The sequence below is a fragment of the Falco biarmicus genome, chromosome 1 (assembly GCF_023638135.1).
Source record: "Falco biarmicus isolate bFalBia1 chromosome 1, bFalBia1.pri, whole genome shotgun sequence".
NCBI lineage: Eukaryota > Metazoa > Chordata > Aves > Falconiformes > Falconidae > Falco > Falco biarmicus.
The window spans coordinates 68976303-68997234 of NC_079288.1; the positions used below are offsets into that span (position 1 = coordinate 68976303).

The window sequence follows — 20932 nt, forward strand, 5'->3', positions numbered from 1 at the left end:
TCATCTTTAAATCTCTTCTGTTTTCTGTATTACACCATTTTGTGTATGACAGTAACTGATGAAAGCCAGAGCTCACCAGGCAGCAGGAGTTAATTGTTTTAAAATCATGAGCCGCCACTGAAGAAAGCAACCTCTTCTACTGAAGATTTAAATCCTATAAAGCCCCACACAAAGTTGTTGCACAGAAATAATGTTACTTCCGTGCTTATACATAGGAGCATTATCAGGGAAACTTTGAAAGATTCCCTGTGCAAACAGAATAGCAAAGAAACTGCTCAGCATGATTTCAGAACACGTCAAGCAAACGCAAGGAACAAAAGGAGAACATAAGGAAAGTGGCTCCACCTTAAATCGGTCTCTTCTGTAAACAAATCCTTCACTTTCTTACTCAAACACTCTCCAAAGTTTCTCCATCTATTTTCACTTCTCACTGACCATTCTTCTTAGTTCTTGCTAAGTCTTTTGGAACTTAACTCCTTAAAATGACAACACAACAATGGTAACTGCACCAAATGCCCATGACACTCTCCCCAGTAAACTTCCATGACCATCAAGTTTCATTAAATATTCAGTAAATATAAGTAAATTTCAAACCAGATTTTATAATGAGAAAAGTGCTCAAAGAGCTTTGATTCCTGAAGATTCACAGGCACAAGATGCTGAATAAAAACATCAGTTGCTATGAAGACCTCTGACTGAAAGAACGCATGCTACACAAATGCAACTCTTATCAGACTTATGGGAATTCATGCACACTGTGAGGGGAAAGGGAATTAAAGCTTCTGTTGCTGCTTTGACCTTAGATATCAGAGAATCCATCTTCTGACACAAATTCATGGTATGCCATGCTTTTAGTTCAAAAGTTTGTAGAATTATTTGTCAACATGTACCTCCCAACAGCCTTAGCAGTAGCTGAACTATAGAAAACATCTTTTCACTTGAAACATTTTCAAGGACACGAGATCCAACATTTAGTCCACACAAGGGCCAACATTTAGGCTTTAGGTAATTATTTACTATTTGGGATTATGCTTAGAGAAAATAAAGACAAAAGTCTGTTTCTGCCTTGCTGATATATTTAAGAAAAGAGTAGAACCCAGAATTCTGAAATTCTTCAAATATAGCCAAACGTGCATGGAATGTGCAGTCTTTAATTCATTATCATCAAGCATTTGATGTTAATGCATCTCCCATTCTTCACATCCTATGTAGTGCAGGATATTTACCTGGTGGGGGAATCAGAGGTGGAGCAGTACTGACAGTTGGAGGGGGTGGGAGGAAAGGAGGTGGTGGAAGGTGGGTAGGTGGAGCTCCTGGAGGGAAAAATGGAGGTGGCTTGGTAAAATTGTCTACTTCAGGATTAGATCGTTCTGAAAGAACCTGTAAAATATCAAACTATAGTTACAATTGCTATGTCAAAAGGGTAGAAGATAGGTTTCCTCTCTTTCCAGTTACTACAACAGGAAAGTATTACTTATGCACATAAAGAGCCATATTCAGATGGTTTATGTTCTATCTGCATCCCTACATTCAGCATCCCATACTTGCGCCAAGTACCTCTGAGGGTCTAAGAGCAGCCAATAGGGAACAACAAATGTAAGATCTGAGAGGGAATATAAGCTGTCTGAATATGGCCCAAAACACCATCTTAAATTTCCAGATAAAGGAAAATGTTTTAAAAATCAGTATGAAAAGCATGAAGAAACCCGAAACTTTAAATTACTGTGAGATGAGCCAAAAAACACATCAGTGTTTTCAATAGAAGCACTGCAATCCATTATTATTTTCATTCTTCAGCCTTAACCTAAGTCGGTATGGAAATGCAGCTAGGGCACCAAGCAACCTAGATTCTTCTCCACAGGTAAGTCAGGAGAGAAAAAGCATATGTATTCAATCTTAACATATTTAATTTTTTTCTTTAGATAATCCAAGCCCATAAAGACTAAAATTTATAAAGATTAGTTTTACAATTTATGGTAAAATAACTCAATATTACTTTTTTAAAAATTATATCAACTGTTTCTTCATTCACAATTTATTTTTAAAAGACTCCATTTCTCAAACTGCATACAAAGGCTTTCACTTTCAGCATTAGTGTCTGGCAGGAATAAGGTTGAAATGGACAGTCAGTTTAAATATTTATCTTGGTCACATAGTACACAAAATGCTTCCCAATGCAGATCTAGCAGGGCCAATGCTGTCTCCTGGACTTTATTAAAATATAATCTGAAATATTGCTTATTTCCTTTCAGTTAGAAGTATACCAAAACATTTATCTTTTAAAATATATCAAGTATTTACTTAATATAAATATACAATTAACTGCCACAACTTTCTTTCCGATCTTAAAACTACTTCTGTATTACTCATTCACATACACCAAAATGTTTTAATCAGAAGCTATAGGGAAAACACAAATGTCTTTTAGTCAAAGATAGTGTGCAAATCTGCAGTATAAAACCTGTATGTTGCTGTTTTCATTAGCACGCCGTCGTCCTTCCACCCTGCTGATAGTGATGGTCTGTCCAATCACATCTATTGTGCCAGATAATCGCCTGCAACACAGGACAAATGAGAATCAACACACACAATTAGAAAAGGAAAAAACTTAAAAGAAAAGAGAAAGAAGTCTTCCAGACTTCTCTTATTCTAAATGCCAAAAGTTCCTTCTCCTGTATAAAACATAAAAGATCATTTCTGAAGAACGTTCAATGTGGTAAGTTTGCTGAATTATGCAAGCGTTTAGAACTAAACAATGCAGCAATAAAGACTCCTGTAGGACAAGGCTGACTATCCACATTCTCCTTCCATCCCCTACCAAGATAAATCTACGCTTCTGTTACTTACCAAAGAGAAAAAGGAAGAAAGAAAAAAGGAATACTACAGTGGTATTACAAAAAAGCCTCAATATGAAAAAATACATTAAACTCCTACAAAAATCTAAAGTAAAATAGTTATAAACTAATCATTAGAAGTAATTTCTAAAGTGCAATAAACTATATTGGAAGATCAAATGGAATAAGTTAGAAGGAAGAAATAAATATAAGCCAACTCTACCATGTATACTAGTGATAGTGCAGCACATACCAAACAAAATCAGTCACCACCTCTCCTGTCTTGGAATACGCAGTCTTAATATCAAACAGAAGTATACAAAACTAGTTGACACTGACTCCTAAACTCTGCATGAAACTCAAAGGAATCTTAGACCAGACTTTTCTGTTCCTCAGTTTTACAAATGCAAAACACCTCTCTCTCCAACACCTTTAAAATATTTGCATAGCTAAGCACTATGTTCACCTTCTTTAAAGACACCAGCAACAAAGGAGCAGAAGTCCCACCTCAGTCTCCCTCTTACAACTCCATCAGACAACAAATGAACATAATGTAAATTCAGAACACCTACCTTTGAAGTATTAGTAATGGATTTTTAGAGAAAGATGACAAGGAAAGTGACATGCATACACATTCTTTCCCTCCCACCTTCTGCCAATGAAAAATTTAAGAACTTCCCTTCCCATGCAGCTGTGTTTAATAGTCCCTGATTAACTTGCATTTGCACAATCTTTCAAACACATTTTCACTTTTGATCTCCAGCGATGAGATCTGTTTCAGCTATTTTTTTGTCTGACAACTGTATTTGGTGCCCTACAGTCCTTGTGTTTAAAAAAAGAAGAGAGATGCCTGTTCTTTGGCAGTGTAGTATTTGTGGTACCTCTGTTCTATCTCTGATCAGTTGTCTCTTTCCCAAGCTGAATTAGTCTACATGTCTCCTTATATAGAAGTGACTCTAACTTTATTATTTATTTCATCTTTTTGTGGACCCTTCCTACCACTATTATATCTTTTCTTGTCTGACAAACAGAACCACAGATAATATTCAACTCTCAATGCATCAGCTTTATAGAATACCATAATGACTCTTCCCTGTTTGTTACCCACTGCCAATGATGACTACCATTCAGTTTTCTTTATTTTGGCTAACACTCAAAATTGAACTAATATTTTGGGAAGAAGCAACAATAATTCCAAGATGTCCTTCTCAATGTTTATTGTTATTAATTATTAATTTGAAGAAGCACCTCTTATTTAGAAAAATGAAATCTAGGATTTAAATTTTCAGTGGTTTCAGTTCACTATGAACAGGTTATTCCAGTTCACACTGGAGTCAATGTGTGACTCTTAAATGCAAATGAATCTCACTTCAGTTTCCAAACCAGTCAATCTATTAAGCTTATGCCTGTTAGACTTAAGCTGTTCCCACTTTAAAGTTAACTCCCATGTACATATTCACATATTCTGTTAAGAGAGGTACCTTTAAGAACCCAAAGCCATCTGATATGGCCACACAGCTGTCATAAATTACAACATTTTATTTTTCACTTTTCAAAACAGGTTAAAAATGCTACACTGAGGGTAAAGACACAATGGCATTCCATTCGATACAAATACTAAAACCTCTCAAAACCTTCAATAAATCAAACACATGGGACTATACTTACAGTGAAGAAGGACTCCAGGTGCCAGATCAGAAAAATAATATGACATGGATCTGAACATCACTACCAAAACTAAAATCTGGTATCTGTGACAACAGGGAAGCACTATTCTGAAGAGAGGAAGAATCTAAACTATAGTGAACTTTCCTGTTTGCAGCCCCAAAACAAACAAAACCCAGAAAGCTAGCTTTATAGAGAATTTATACCTCTATTATTCTCATGCAGATAGAAGAAACCCTACCTGCTTTGAAGCCCACAGTTAATTTCTAAAAGGGGTTAAAAAGCAGGATTCACTTAGGTCAACTCCATTAGAAAATGGGGTACAAAATCACATGGCTAATGGATGAGAGAAACAAAGGTACATCTGTGTCACACCTATAAGGGAAATCATAGTAGCGGAAACAGACAATATTTACCAACAGCATGACCTGTAATAAAGTAAGACTGGGAAAAAAGCTTTCAGGAGATTTCAGAAAAGAAAAAACACCCCCATACTTCTAGATTTAGAAGACAAGTTTCTGTATTTTTTCTATCTAGTGGACTACTAACCACATTAATACAAATAGCAGGAAGAACAGCTGGAAGCTGGGATTACAGGCTCCAAATTTTGCTAGACTGATAGCTCTGTCCCCAATTGCTCAAACCCCTAGATTCCAGTGCAGCCGAAAAAGACACAACAGACACTACTGCATGAAGGATCAGTTAAGATCTCCCCGAGACAATCTGAAGTTCCTGGCCAGACTGCATACTGAGGATGATCCAAATGCCTGTCCTCTGAGGTTTTCAGTATCTGGGTTTAGAGCTTTCTCCTGGATTTTAAAGCAGGCTCACTAAGCACAACAGTTTGGAGGGGGAAAAAAAAGGTTAATGGTACAAGACTCTGAGAACGCAAACTAAACCAGAACATATTATACAGCTGCCTCTTCAAGGATAACACAAGTTCAAGACATTCTCTGATCTTCTAACATCCCATCCTAAAAGTCAGATTGTTTCAGTCTAAATCCTGAAATAATCAATACTGGCTTTCCTAATCCTCCCCAGTGGTCTTGCATGGTATTTCAGCACTGCTGCGCTTTGGATTATTATTATTTTTCTGCTTTCAGTAACTACATTGGAAACATAGGTATTACAAAACAATTGCTAAACCAACTGTTTCAGTAAAAAAAAAAAAAAATTAAAAAAGAGGAATTTTTGTAAAACAACAAAACTGTTTCAGTCTTTGCTCATTTGGTTTCAGAGTCCTAGGACACTGGTTCTCCTCCATCACTGGTATGTTCTGCTAATTATCTAAAACCTTACGCCAGAAAACTCATTTTACCTAGCTTTAGTCCATGTGTATGACAGATGACTCTCTTCTACAGAAAGGAGTCCTGCCTCTGCTTGGGTTGCTCCACTTTTCTACAAGTCTTCCACTTGGGAGTGATGAACTTCAAATTAAGACTCATTCTCTCTTGCACTGTTTGCACACTGCCAGTAACTGGCGTTGAAAGCACAGGCAATGGACACCAATGCAAGCCTAGTGGGCATTAAAGTACTATGTGCATCAACTATGCTACAATAACACAAATTTTGGCTTGGGAAACAGCTCAAATACAACACTGCATTATCAAAGGAAGCAAATCTAGACTACCAGTTGGTTCCTAGACATCAACTTTACTGAAATGGACAGACCTTTCACTTAATTTTTCTACAGTCTGAAGGGTACAGCTATGCTCACTCATTCTCACTGAGTTGATGCTTTATAATTATTTTTTTAATTATGTATCATAGCGGTATGTCTACTGTTCTTCTGAACAGCTGCCAAGAGATTGAATTTTAGTAATGATGGATGAGTTCAGGAATTTGCCATCATACCTCAAACTTGACAAATTCACTACTTCCAAGACTGCAATACTGATTTAATTAAGTGCTCCACTAAAAGAGCTTGAAATTGAACAGGAGAAAGCATATGTTCAAATGCAAATGGAGCTGCAGATGACACCAACGTCAAAAATGTGATCTTCACAAAGACAAGAGAGTTAATCTGAAGTGTCCAGATTTTAACAGTTCCGCAGTTCTGTAAAAGGGGCAAATCTGCAGCCTTGAATCTTGATTAAGTCATAGAAAGTTGGCACATGGGGACATTTCAAAGACTCCCAAGCCATTATCTAGCTTAGTGATGTTAAGCAGGCATTACTAGGTTTCTGTCTCAGTGCTGTACGCAAAGAAAAGAAAGGCCTTGGTTTGTCCTTTACACAATCAGGGCACCTGGGATACAGATGTATTCCCAGTGGAGACACCCGAACATAAAAAGGCAATCCACATGTGTGGGATGCATATGAACCCACAGCAGAGTTCATACAAAGTGTAGCTTGAAAGGAACATTCCAGCATCTCAGTAAGTGATTTCACTCTAATTAAAGAATGGTTATTTACGAGCTATTTGCACTATGAATACCACCCCTGATGAAGATTCAATTCAGAAAGATACCTCAATCTCATTTGGCAAACTGAGTTTATTTAGGTTCTACAGAGCAAAGAGAAAGGCTGGAAAAGGAAGGAAAAAAAGGGGGGGAGGGGAAGACAAACCCAATTATTTTCTAAATTCATAGCTTCTGAAATCACTTATCCCCACCACAAGTAATAGAAATAATGAACTGGTTTTTGGACACCCCCCTCCACCTTTTCAGAATTCAGAAACAGTCTAACTACTGGGTGCCACATTTATTCACTATACTTACAGTCTAGTCTACTGATTATAGTATACTTTAAAACCTGTATTTAATATGTTACTGCGTTCCTTGTCTTGCTTGTGTTTTATGCTTTATTTTCTTCCTCTTGAGGACAGCCTCAACTTCACTGAGCTCACTTACCACTGATATAATTAAGAAGCAAACATATTTAAATTCAGAAATCATCGATATAAGAAACTGGTTTTTTTATTTTTCAAAATAGTGTCAGAGTTTCCATCGTTTAGTCTTGCAAGGCTAGTTCACGAAACCAGAGAAACCTGTACTTTTTCATAGTCCTGGCATTACCACAAATTCGTTTTCCATAAAAATTCTGTTTACAGCAAGGTCTATACACAGAGAAAGCTGATAAATAGCCCATCACACTGACAGGTTAATTTCTCTGAAAGCAGAATTAATTTAAATGTAATGTACTCTTAAGCAATAAGTGAAAAAACAAATGGAGGTTAAAAACCTAAGAGCTTCTGACAGAACAAAGTTTTGTGATGGAGAGCTATTCTAGATATTAGTAGAATGAGAAAATACCAGTTTTTTCATTTAGCTTGCAAATGAAACTTCTGCTTACTTCTCTGCTATAAAAGAAATACTATCTTAACAGTCCTTGAAAAATGACATACATAAAAGTATTGGTGTAAAGAACAGTAAGGTATCTCTATGACCTGACTGGTTAGGACAGGTTTGAAATATGTCACATTCTCTTCATGTTCTAGAAAACACTATACTCAGAAGAGATTCCTTCAAGTTTTTACCTTAACTGTGACTATGTACACCATGAATTTTTTATTAACTACCTCTAGAGAACAAACATTCTGTTTTATACAGAATATATGTATGGTTTGTATATGATGTGCATTTACCAAACTGTTTCCATTATGTTTTAACTCTTCCTTCACAGCTACACAACACTTCATGCTATTCAACAGGCCTAAGTATCACAGAATCAAGGCAAGAGGTTTAGGTATCATTTCTAAACAACCAATAGCTCAGCTGTCATTTAGACAGTCACTGTTTATAAATTCCACCAAGACTTCTTGCACAGACACATTGTATGAACAAGCACTGAATTTTATTTCCTATTAAACACTTAGCATGCAATTTTAGTGAAATAGTAACTTTTATTGGCTGGGGAGCAATAATTCTGTTTCTATTTTGTAAACTACGACCTCCATATTGGTAATGAGACCTCAAGAGTTTTGGAACTTTTTTTTGAGAGTTTAAACTGCAATCACCTACTGTACTCAAACTAAAAAGGTAAAAGCAGTAGGCACAAAATTATTTTAATGTTTGTTTACAAACAAGTGAAAAAAAGCAAAAATCACTATCTGTCCTCAGACCTCCCATTAAAGAGAAATAATGTGCTGCAATATCTATGTGTAAAATGATCCAGAAATCGATGTTGCAGCCCTGACTAGTAAATGGGAATTTAAATCTTAAATTAAGATCAAGCCTTGATTTCCCCCCACTTACCTTAATTTGGGTGATTTGCCCCTCCTATATTGCTCCTGTCACTTTCTGATGCCTGAACAGGCTTTTCTGGAGGCAGTGCTCCTCTGTGACTAAGAGCTGCTGCTTCTAGTGAGATAAATTGCCTAGGTGTTTCTTTTCTTGTATCTCTCTTTTTTGCTCTTTGAATTCCTCTTCTCATGCCCTTACCAATCTCTACACCAACACTGCTATACCCAGTTGCATCAGTTTTTCCCTCCTTTTCACCAAATGTATCAACTACTGCTAGAAGCTGTGAGAAGATTTACTGCTACATTAGAAATGTTTCAGGCAATTTCACAACAAAGCTATTGCAAATGCCTCACGGCATAAAAGCAACTATTTTAAATCACCAAAGAGCTGGACTGCTGAAAAATTTCTACCTACCTAAAATTAACTCTTTATTTACAGGGGACAAAAAAGTCCAATCTCATACAACACTGCCTCGTTATAAAGAAATTAGTAATACAAGTTTTTCTATACAGAAAATAGTAGCTGTGTTCTGGAGAAGTCATTCAAGTAGAAGAATATATCATCCATAGTTAAGACATATTCATTCACTGAGCTACTCTCAGACTTTTGAGCATACAATTTTCTTTCAAAATCTCTTCCAACCACTTGGTAGAAATACCTTCTTCTTTACACAAGAATTTATTTTAAGCAAATGTATCAAAAGGAACAGATATTAAATGTGGGAAGAAGTCAGTTTTGCCATTGTAACAACTTACAATTACAGTATTCACATTAAATGTATACAAAACAATGTATTCTAACCACTGGAATGCACAAGTGATATAACTGGAAATGTTCCATTTTGTTTCCTCTTTACGCAACAGACTAACTTCACTTACTGGCTTCTCATTCAAGATATATGGGTTTCCCAACCTTTGCTAAGGTAAACTTAGTTCCTGTAGAAAACATGTCTTAAGTTTGTCAGAAAAGCTCTGATTAATACCCAATATACCAAATTCAAACCTTTAAAAATCAGAAAGATGGTCGCTTAAACCTGGGATCACTAACTTCAGGCAGAAAAACAGAAGTATCACATAAAAATACAGTATAAAGGCATCTACAGCAAGATAGATCTAGCCTAGCTAGAGCACACGGCAAAGATTTTACTTATGAAGCTCATACTGTCACATGTTTGACCTCACTGTATTAAGCTTTTTCACAACAAATGCTAATTTCACAGAATCACAGAATTTATGCAACACATTTTTTCTACAACTTTCAGCTTCGCTACAATTTTAATATCCTAGTCATACACTACTTTCTAAAGCAGAGATTCTCTGTCCACCAATGAGATGCATAAAGAATTGAAATCTTGCAACAAAACCTGTATTAGATAAATATTTAGAACCCTTACCCTATGAACAGCACATTCAATTGTGAGAAATCTGTTACAAGAACATCACACATCAGATGCAATTAAGAAAAGTGAAAAAAATAATTAGAGGGTTGGTACAAAATTTGGAAGACTTTTACTGCTTCTTAGACAAAGAAAAATAGAAAAAGAAGAAAAAAAATAATTAAAATCTACTAAAACCAGAGCAGTGTAACCTGATAGCTCACAGGAGAATTTAGGCTACCAGGAGAAATATTCTAGGAGTGAAAGAAAAATGCAGACAGGAGTATCAAGCAAGATTATTTTTTTTCCCCACCCAAGAGAAATGTACCTGTGTTGAACTGACTTTTAAAGGATCAAATAATACAAGTGCCTCTGAATTAGTCAAGGTACTTATGGATACTAAAGACAAGTGCTAACGACAAGTCATAGATGCTCACCTTTTAACTGTTGATGAGGAAAACCTACAACCTGCTCTACCTCTCTTACCGTCATTTATAACACGATGGCTTTTAATTTGCACAGAACCAAAACTCCTCAACTCCTCCTTTACTTTTTACTAAAGTAAAACAGAAGCATGGATTCATCCTAAGCCAAGTGCAAGGTACCAAACAGCAATCACTTAGATACAAAGGACAGAACTTATTAAAACCTGGGGCTGGGAGAAAGAGGGGAAGAAACCCTAGCAAGGATATAATTTCTCTCATTTTGAAGAAAGTATAGTAAAATATTCAAATATGGAGAAGCTAAAGCTACCTTGCATGAAAGAGGCTGGGTTCCAGGAATTCTTCCAGTTGTTGAAGTCATAGCTGTCTGATTCCATCTTGTTTAACCAAAAAGGTGTGCTACCTAATACCCATAAAGATGCCGGCTCAAAACTTTTGTTGGCCAGTCTAATTCTACACAAAAAACACAGTGTCATACACCAATGCCTGGATTTTTACAGCTGCCTTGTTTGGTCCTGCTGGTTTTTCTCCCCTTTCCTTCTACTTTCTCTTTCCCAAATAGCCAAGAAGGCAGCACAGCATTCATGTCTAATGGTGATTAAAGGTTAAAAATGATTAAGATCACTCTTCTCATTTCTACCTGTTACAGAAAAAAATTTTCCTTTTTTTGTACAAAAATCATGAACTTTAAATACATAAGAGGTAACAGTATAAAAAGTTTTTTTTCTTATAACTAACTGACCTGTTTGTTGGAATTCCTGATTTGAATAAGGCAGGAGGAGATGTGAAATCAGGTTTGGTTGACTGCACTGCCAACTCTTTCTCCAAATTTCCAGTTCTTCCCTGCTGTACCTTCAAAATAACATTTCATCATTAGTTTAACCTGAGAAGTGTAGCAGCCCCACCACCCAACATAGCACATAATCAACACAAAAACAATGTAAGCCCAACTTTAATGAGATTTTTTTTTAAACTGTCACCTTTGCACAGCTAGTAAAATTCCATATTTTATAAGGATATAATACTTAAGTACTGTGTTTAATAGATATAAGAAGCAATATGCCAGAGAACAAATTGTTACAGAAGATAAGACAGTTTTAATATTTGTTATCCAAGCATTTGAATTGGAGATGAACAGACCAATGGATTTTCTTGTAGAATTTCCTGTATGAACAAAATAACATCTTAATTTTTAAAGACGCAAACTTACTAAAAAAAAAAAAAAATCTTCATCAGCTTAATGACAGATATATAACAAGTCTACTACCCAACAACAAACCATGAGACAAGAAACTGAGTGGATTCTCCCACCTGCCTTATTGACCATGAGATCTAGTAACCACTTAATTTCCAAGTCATACCAGGAAATCACCTCATACTCCAAGTTATGCAGACTTTAAAAGATTATTCATTAGTTCAGACTGAATACTTAAAAAACATACTGCTGTTTCTGAAGTATGGCACAATTCCAGAGACATGTTATCAAAGTTATGTAAGACCTTTGATGCAAATACTTCAAGTACTGTTTGATTTCAGCAGCACATTTTACACAAAAGAAAAAAACTACATGGGTTAGTATTAAAGACAAACCTGTACTGATTCAGTTTTTAAAGACACTCCCCCTCTACCAACCACAGAGCTACATCACTCTACATAGCTAGTTTGCTCACAGTATAACATCACATAGGCTGTGATCTCACAGCCTCTTGTAGGCAAGTGAACCACTAAGCTTTTGCAGAATCTTACTTATAAACACAGGCACCTCTTTCACAAACCCACAAAAATGTATATAGATAGTTAAGATTCATTTAAAATAGAATTGAACTTTAGTATCCAGAAATATGAAAAACAAAAGCCCCCAAAACCTGAATAGGTTTGGTATAAGTGTTTATCTGAAAAATCTGTAAGTCTTCTGTTAATTAATAAGTAACCGGGAAAACGTGGAAGACAAAGTCTTGACAGTTACAGAAGATTAATCCAAACATACCATGTAATTTACATGAAACTTAGTATTTCAGAACAGTGGAAAAAAGTTAATGAAATTATTTAATAATTATATGTAAACTCCCTGTAAAACACATGACAAACTCTTAATTCAGAGTCTTACAACAGTTATTACCGGTACTGTTAGACCACTGGACCCCCAGAGAATCAATACTGAGCTAGAAACAGGGGAAACTTTGGTTTGGAATACTTTCCCTTCTTACTCCAGGTCTAACAGTTAAGAAAAATTTGAGAGTATAGCCAGCTGCAAATTTTAATGCCCATTGCCCGCCATTTCCACCATTGCACAACACTATTGTGATGGTAACTGAGGAAGTCAAAAAGCCTCACAGAGCCGATCTGCTCTTGCTAAGATAAAGTCAAAATGACCGCATACCCTCAAAAGGCATACCAGGGGAAACAAAAATACCTGTCTGAAGTTGACACTTCTGTCACAGGAGTATACAGATGACAGTAATAAACAGTTCCAAGTCAGTTTAATGACAGGTCAAGAACCAAAATGACTGCATATTGAAAATAAAATAACCTTTGTATTCTAATTTCAACTTTAGTATGAAAAAAAGAGTAAATAAGAAAATAAGTTAGAAAAAATGTTCAATCCTTAAAATAAATCCTGTCATACAGATTTTTCTGCTCTCTGAAAATCAGCATTTCCAAATGGAAAAAAATTACACATAGCTTGATAAATTGCCCTCTAATCCCAGAAGGTCAACAGAAAAATATGGAAGACTGATTTTCACATCTCAAGCGTTGCCAAAGATAAGTGTTACAAAACACAGTAAGAGCTACAAGGCCACAGGAAAAATAAACATGTCATAATCTACAAAAGCTTTCCCAGTACATCTGCACAAATTCTTTAATCTGCACAAACAAATAAATGCACTACAACTAAAAAATAAACCACCACATAATGAAAAATTAGCTTCGCTAGGAAATTTGTTAGTTCACCAGGCCACTAACTCACATGCTCACAGAAGGATGACAAACTAAAGACACGCTTTTTAAATCAGCATTTTGTGACGTAGGCAGAAAGTCACTGGTATAAGATGAGTTTGAAATAATGGTTATGTCCATTTCAGTTGTTCTTCTATCAGACTGTGGTGGCATGGTAAGCAATACTAAACAAACATGAGAGCAACCAACAAAAGTTTACTAAAATTCACCTTAAAAAGATGGTATCTGCCATCGAGAATCTCTGCACTTGGTCTTACTTCCATAGCATTGTCTTCAGCCTAAGTTAAATAACACATTGCCCATTAAGATACCATACAACTCTTAATGATGGGCCACAGTCTGAATAATGGTACAGGTGCAATCTAGCTGTAGCTAGTCTGTCACACTATCCACACAAATTGCCAGTGAAGCAACACAGAAACACTCTAAGCTTGGGGTGGGGAGTCAGGTGCAAACTCTAACAAATGCACCAAAGTGGGCAGAACAAGCTTATGACACACAAGCAGCTTCACAGGGAGAAAAACACATAGAACATCACAAAAGTTGTACTAATTACCGTAATCTTATTTGTGGTTGAGGTAACTGGTAAAATTTCAAGACCCATTCGTATTCTCTTCTGTTTTTCACAGTAAGCTTTCCAGGTATCTTCATTGAACCCATAGTTGAAATAATCAGAGAGATCAGCCCCTTTAAACAGAGAAGTATAGGGTTTTAGGTCATTACAAAGTTCATCTTTTCTTCACTGAACATACTTCACTGAACCTTTATTTTTAACATCAAAATGGATTAGGTAATGATCTGAAAACATACTACTGAAAAGTACAATACAGTCTTACATCAGTATAAGAGTATACATGGCTAATACTATAAATACGTTAGGAAAGAGTATCTTTCCTAGCATCTCGTCTCAGGGATCTAAATTAGATATTTACAGAATATCATAGGATATTATAATCCACACATCTTTACAATAGGATAAATTTAAAATCTACAGGTTTGCTGTATGTTCTAGTGAAGAACCACTCCCTTTTGCTTGTTCTGTATGACTTCTCATTTTGTTTTGATTCCTAGTTTCATTTGATGCCATGCAGTGTTTTTATTATAAAAGAGAGACCAGACATAACTAAATGCACAGAATATATTTCAAATAGCTAACAGTTCAAACACCAGAATATTATCAAAGGCAGCTTTTTTTCATTTTGTTGACACTTACTGCATTGCCAAAACAATATACTAACACTAGAAAAAACTATACAGAGCAGCAAGGTGTACTGCCACTAAACCAAAAACCAGCTAAGGCTGGTGTTAGACAGGTCTGGCCAAATCACTTGAGCCAGTAAGACAATACACCCAGGGGACTTATGGAAAGCCCATGTAGTACCAGCTTCTTCAAAGCTTGCGGATGTCTATGCATGAACACAGAGAAGCACAAGCTACGTTTCACCATTCTTCACGCTCAAACCTCCTAGAACTATGTTCTGTTCTGCTTTACCTTCTGTCCTGTGGCAGAGACCAATGGCAGTAACCTCCACAGAAATACAAATTTCCAAGGAAATTTCAGGATATGCAGGTATTTTAAAAAAATAAATAAAGGGTATGTCCTACAGTCTCTTTTTGCTGATACATGTGTGGGATGCATATTAAGAAATGGCACACATACACACTCTGTGGCACAGCAGAAAGGCAACAAATAACTTATATGCGTGTTTCCAACTTATATCGTACAGCATCTTCTAGCTATTGGGTACATAACACCTATGTGCAGTAGATGGGAATTATTATTAAAATAACCTGCTGAATACCTACATATCAGTTAATGTAAACCAGAGCATTACCTGGCTTTCTCCAAGGTTTATCTTCAAATGAATCTAAATCTACTTCCAGAAGTGGCACACCATTAATACTGCCTGGTGCATCTAGATCCACTCCCTTAACTTTTGCACCTGTGAAGAAAAGTTAGAAAGTTAGAGCCTTCCGTCTCTACCAGAGTTTTAACAGTTGTAATACACTTAAAATAGAAATAAAATGTCAGATTTAAATTTATCAAGAAGTTTGGGAAGTGAAAATAATTTCCTTAATCCAAAACAATGTAACATTTTTTTGCATTTTTACTAATATTACTATGTAAATTTTCTTACCGGAAGATCCATAAGCTCGTCCTCCTGTCTTAATATTGAGATTCACAGGTGTCGCTCCATAACTTAAAAGAAATTAACAAAAAACTGAATTAGACAGAGAAAACTCTTAAAACAGAAGAAAACACAAAACAAGAGTTAGCTAGATCCAGAAACAAACTGGACCCAGACTCAATCACCATCCTGAATCTCTAGCTTTCCAAGCTGGTAACACTGTAAAAGTAAAGAGATCAGCCTAGGAGGAAGAGAGTGTACCTTTCTATGCTCAGTAGCAACTTCTCCAACTAATAAACAGTTGTGAAGCAAGTCCCAGTCACTCCTCCTGAGTTGAAAGGATAAAGACCTTGATAGAAACAAGAATGGACAGAACCAGAAGGAGAGAAAGGAAAAATGCAGTTCATTTAGGGATACAGATGACACTCTGGGGATTAGAGTAAAAACAAAATAATAAAAAAAAAAAGAAAGGGTATAGACAGATCCTTTTCTCTTTTCATAATTATTCCATTTAATCTGTACAGAAAGGGAAAATACAAGCATTTCTCTACAATGATTGAAAGGTCATCTGTTTCAATGTAGTCCTAGCAATCACCTATCCTTGTGACCAACAGAGAAGAATGTTAACATTCCACCTTCTGAAATACCTGAGTACTTTCTTCACAAAAATGCACTTAGAACATAGACACTGAACTGATTTAACTACCATAGGAATTACAGTATTGTTCATTTGGAACATTAAGAGCTAGCTTTCACTACCGTTTGCATGCAATGTAGCTTATGAGTACAGGTGGTATCAACCCATAAACATAATGAGATGAGCATGTAATTGTAAGGCAGTGTATAGTCTACAGTACCACTTCCATGCAGTTTCAGTTTTCAATTAAGTCCTACAACAGTACAAAAGTAACACAAAACATTTAACCTTCTGATCTGCCCTGCTGTATTTGTGCAGGAATTTGTCAAACAAATCTTATGGCTTTTTTAAACAGCAGTTGACTACTACATGAAAAATCATTTAATCTTGTAAAAGGAACTTGCTATACTGAAGCAAAAATGAACAGCAATGAGCAATGTTGAGTTTCTTTTAGATTACTGCCCTTCCATGAACTTTCTGTCCAATTTGCCCATAAAAAAGCTTTTTCAGACATTTCTACATAAAACTTTCTACTCTAATTAGATTTAGGATCATCTGCTCATTGTTTTCTGTATTCATGGGAAGAGCACCGGCAAATCCACTGAGAATACAAATCCAGTTTTGCTTTAGACTCAAAAAATTTGAGGTTACTGCCTACACCACAAGCATACTAGAAGATATTGAAAGCAGACAAATAAAGAACTGAAATAATTGCTATTTTTTTTGTATTACATTGATTTGCACAGTTAGTTTATAATATGAAATACTGGAAGTTCACAAATATTATGCTTCAAAAGTGAGTAAGTCACCTGCATTCTAAAGTTAAGAACACAATAATATATGAGTTAGTCAAGATCTACCTGCAGACCTCTCACAATTCTGTTAAGAAATGACCCCCTAGGAACTCTGGTTTCAATAAGCATAAAAACATTAAGATTGCCAAGACAAACAAGCAAATCACTTCCCTTAGCAAACTGCCATATGATGAAATATAGTATTTCATAATTCGGGGTAAAATTAACACTGCTCAAAAGTGTTCAGTGAGAAACAAACCCGTGATCAAGAGAAGAAAGAATACGAGGCAGTAACATTAGCAAAAAAAATAATCTTGTATGGTACAAATGCCTAAACCCTGATCTTGAGAAATTGTCTCCAGAGACTGGCAGCTCCATCCTGAAGTACATTAAAATCTCATTTGAGAACATCAATAGGAATGGAAACTATAGAAGTCTAATTAGAACTGTATCCACTACAAACAGGACCAAGGAAGAATGCTTCTAGTGTTTGCTGTGCTTACCACTCAACCATTTGCAGCAAAAATGTCACCATCACAATAATGACCCTAAAAATCTATGTAATGTAGCCATTCCATAAAAAACCCAGCTATTTTATAAACTTCATACAATTATTTCACAAAAACTGAAAAAATTTAACTCTTACAACAGCTCTTCCTTCATGACATTTGATTTCATTTAACTTTCTTGTTTTCCAGTCACTGTATCATTAAAAACATCATTAAAAAAATGAAAAAAACCCTAAACTGAGACTTAACCATGCATATAATTTGGCATTGACAATTATTAATGAGCCTGAATTAATAATTAAATGTAATCTTGAAAGTTTCCCCATTAATGTTTGCAAGTAACTTACCCATACTGTGAAGCTCCTGTTTTAATATCCCCTATGGTGACTTGAACATCATCTTCATCATCATCACTATCACTATCACTGTCATCCTCAGCCTCTGCCACCTTCTACGAAAGAAAAAGTCATTGCTTAGACAAAGATCAGTCACTTACCTTTACAGTGGAAAAATAATCCAGACAAAACTATCCATTTTGAAATCTTCAAAAGAAGATAATTCTCCTTTCCCTAGACCTCAGAACTGAGTAGTTTCAACAGTAAATTTAGGAGGCTCATCTGCTGAAATGCTACAAGTAGCTGAAATATCTAGATCAAAATAGTGAAGTATCTTCGATACTAAGCTCTGTTTCCAAAACAAACAGAAAATAGTTTCTACTACCTAATATCCTTCTTCCCTCTATCTAGCTCGTACACGCTGGTTCTACTCTTGCCACTCAGGAAAGAACTTACAAGATATACAGGAGCTTGCCATCCTGAATGATATAACCAGAGTAACTCTAATAAATGTTTTTCCAGTTGTAGATGAACACTACACTTCAGACAATTCTATTCAGTTCCTAACATCAGTAAACTATATAAATACTTGAGATTATTCACTGAACAGGCTGAAAAAATGAGATACAAGAGCACACTGCATGCTGTTCTGTCCCACAGCGTTCAGTCTTGCTAGTAAATAAAACAGTCATGCCAGTTCATACCGGGAGTTCATCTAGTTCACTGTTTCAGGTGTGTTTAGTGGTTTGGTTTGGTTTTCCCCTTCCAGAGACCACAGCAGAGGGAAAAAACAGGGCAAACACATATGATGCTGCTCCCTCACACTCTTTCAGCTGCCGATTACTACCAGCCCAGGGCATTTCCTAAGCCAGTTAAAGTTTGTCTATTTAGTAACCTCCAATGATCTTTCTCTCAAGTACTTGCCTAGACTTCCCCTGGACTTTCTATATAAGCTCCCAGCAGTGACACTCTCTTTGGCAGGGATTTCCACAGTACTGTCTACTGCAGGAAGAGTCAACCTATTTTATTTGTTTTCATCCTGGCTCCTACAATTTTCATTTAACAGTCCCAGTTCTCACATGGAAGGGACTGTGTTATAGTTTCCATACATGATTTTGTTGACCTCCATCATAACCTATGCATGCCTGTCTTCCAGGTATGCCTACCTACTCAGCCATTCCTTTATGGAAGCTACCTTGATTATTACTCTTGCTGCTCTTCTTTCCACTTCTGTCAGGTGAAGTAAAGCCTTTACGGCATGAGGGGAACAGAATGGCACACAGAATTCAGAGTGCAACTGAACCACGGATTTATGGCATAAAGATATCTTTCATTTTATTCTCTATTCATTTTCTGCTGTACCTCAAGGTTTGACTGCTTTTTAGACTCCAGAGAAGCACTTAATCATCAGTATCATAGAACCTTCTACATAACTTAATGCATCCCTCCTAAGTCGTAATGATCAGCTCAGAGACGACCATTTTATTTGTAAACCTGTTTTTCCTCCCATTAACCTAATTATTCTTATTCTACACAGAATTTCAATAACCATTTATTAACTAGTCAGCTCTTCATAGATATTTTTTTGATATCAGTAAACTCATGATCCCACAACTTACCCCTTATAATTTATATAAATTATAATTTATAAACACATTAAACAGCACAAGTTATGCACAACATTGCAGAGAACCTCATTGGAGGTGACATTCCTTCCTGTGAAAATTTAACTTTGACTTCTACCCTCTAATTTTTTTTAATGCATCAATTATCCATGTGGGACTCATTCTATAGCTGCTTAGTTTTCTTAAAATCCTTTGGTGAGGAACTTCTTCAAAAACCTTGTGGAATCCAAGTGAACTTTATCAACCAGATCACCCTTATCCACATACTTGTTGAGTCCTTCAGCTAGAGATTGAACGTACGAAAGCCAAGTTGATCCTGCCCAGGGAGCCTGCAGTTACACAAGCACAGCCAAGCTCTAGCCTTTATCTGTCGTACTGTCTATTAACTTGCCTGGTACATAAAGTAGACAAAAATAAGCAACTGCACAGAAGATAAAGTGTTGGAGTGCAGTTCATCCTTGCCATACAAAATAATTTACATAACAATTAAGAGTCTAATCAAGGGTGGGTGGGAGGGAGTCCAGATCAATATAACTACTCTGTAAATGGCAACTGAAGACAGAAGACAGTTTTCCAGTGCTGCACAGCTGAGAAGTACAAGTTCACCACTCTCTCACACACCAGGAAACCCACACAGTACAGCACCATTATAAATGCATCAAACGGAAAATAAAATTTTGGCTGGAGCATGCACCTTTTCAACCAGAACTTATAAGCAATGACTTCTTAGTTCCCTCCTCACAGAAATATTCACCTTTTCTTATTCAACCAACTTGAACACCATTTTTCCAGGTTGCTGCTGACCCTTCATGTGCACCTTTTACCATGAAGTTCTCAATTTTACAGAGATGTTCAAATGATATCCTAACAAAGCTAGGTTTTCTGTAGGTTAAAAATACAAAGATGTGCAAGTACAAGGGAGCAGCACCAATGAGGATTTTCAGAAGTATTTTAAAATAAGCAAGTCCAAAAAAGTATACTACTGTCTCATTGTACCTAACATATTAAATCTACTGCCCACATACAGTATTAGCATCAAGACAAAAAGCCTTTGGTGCACTTAAAAGAGCTTTTCAGTTTAAACAACTAAAATAAGTTTTTTAAGGTTTGGTTAAGTTTTTTTCCCCAACTTTAAATAAGTTGTAATCTTTCATAATTAAAGTATTAATCTTACTGAAAAAAAAATATACTGTTGAGGGGCCAGTCCTTAAAACTTGCACAAATACCATGATATTGGTTTCTGCATCACTTAAGAGAGTTTTTGCAAGACAAAAGCTAAAAAAATTCCAGTTAAGTAAAGTTACAATCTTTTTCATAGAACAAATTTAAACTGCTCCCATTCACTGAGGCCTTTTATCATCATTGCAACGGCAAATCTCATTTCCTGGTCCTTTCCTTCATCATACTAAGACAAATTATAAGACATACTGAACACCGAAGACTAC

At 36.0% G+C, this 20932-nt stretch overlaps 1 protein-coding gene across 7 annotated transcripts in view; it reads right to left on the reverse strand.

Annotated features, from left to right (window-relative positions):
- Positions 1 to 20932, reverse strand: part of FIP1L1 (factor interacting with PAPOLA and CPSF1) — a 42997-nt gene that overhangs the window by 17571 nt on the left and 4494 nt on the right. For 3 of the 7 annotated variants that reach the window (XM_056332982.1, XM_056332952.1, XM_056332934.1), the window contains exons 4-11: positions 17875 to 17978; positions 15597 to 15658; positions 15294 to 15401; positions 14015 to 14145; positions 13668 to 13736; positions 11243 to 11352; positions 2462 to 2555; positions 1227 to 1380 (exon numbers count right to left, since the gene is read on the reverse strand). In XM_056332982.1, coding sequence (XP_056188957.1) covers positions 1227 to 1380; positions 2462 to 2555; positions 11243 to 11352; positions 13668 to 13736; positions 14015 to 14062 — 475 coding nt within the window. In that variant the 5' untranslated portion in view covers positions 14063 to 14145; positions 15294 to 15401; positions 15597 to 15658; positions 17875 to 17978. The remainder of the gene's footprint in view (positions 1 to 1226; positions 1381 to 2461; positions 2556 to 11242; positions 11353 to 13667; positions 13737 to 14014; positions 14146 to 15293; positions 15402 to 15596; positions 15659 to 17874; positions 17979 to 20932) is intronic. The other 4 variants (XM_056332989.1, XM_056332944.1, XM_056332971.1 and 1 more) reach the window with 3 other exon arrangements.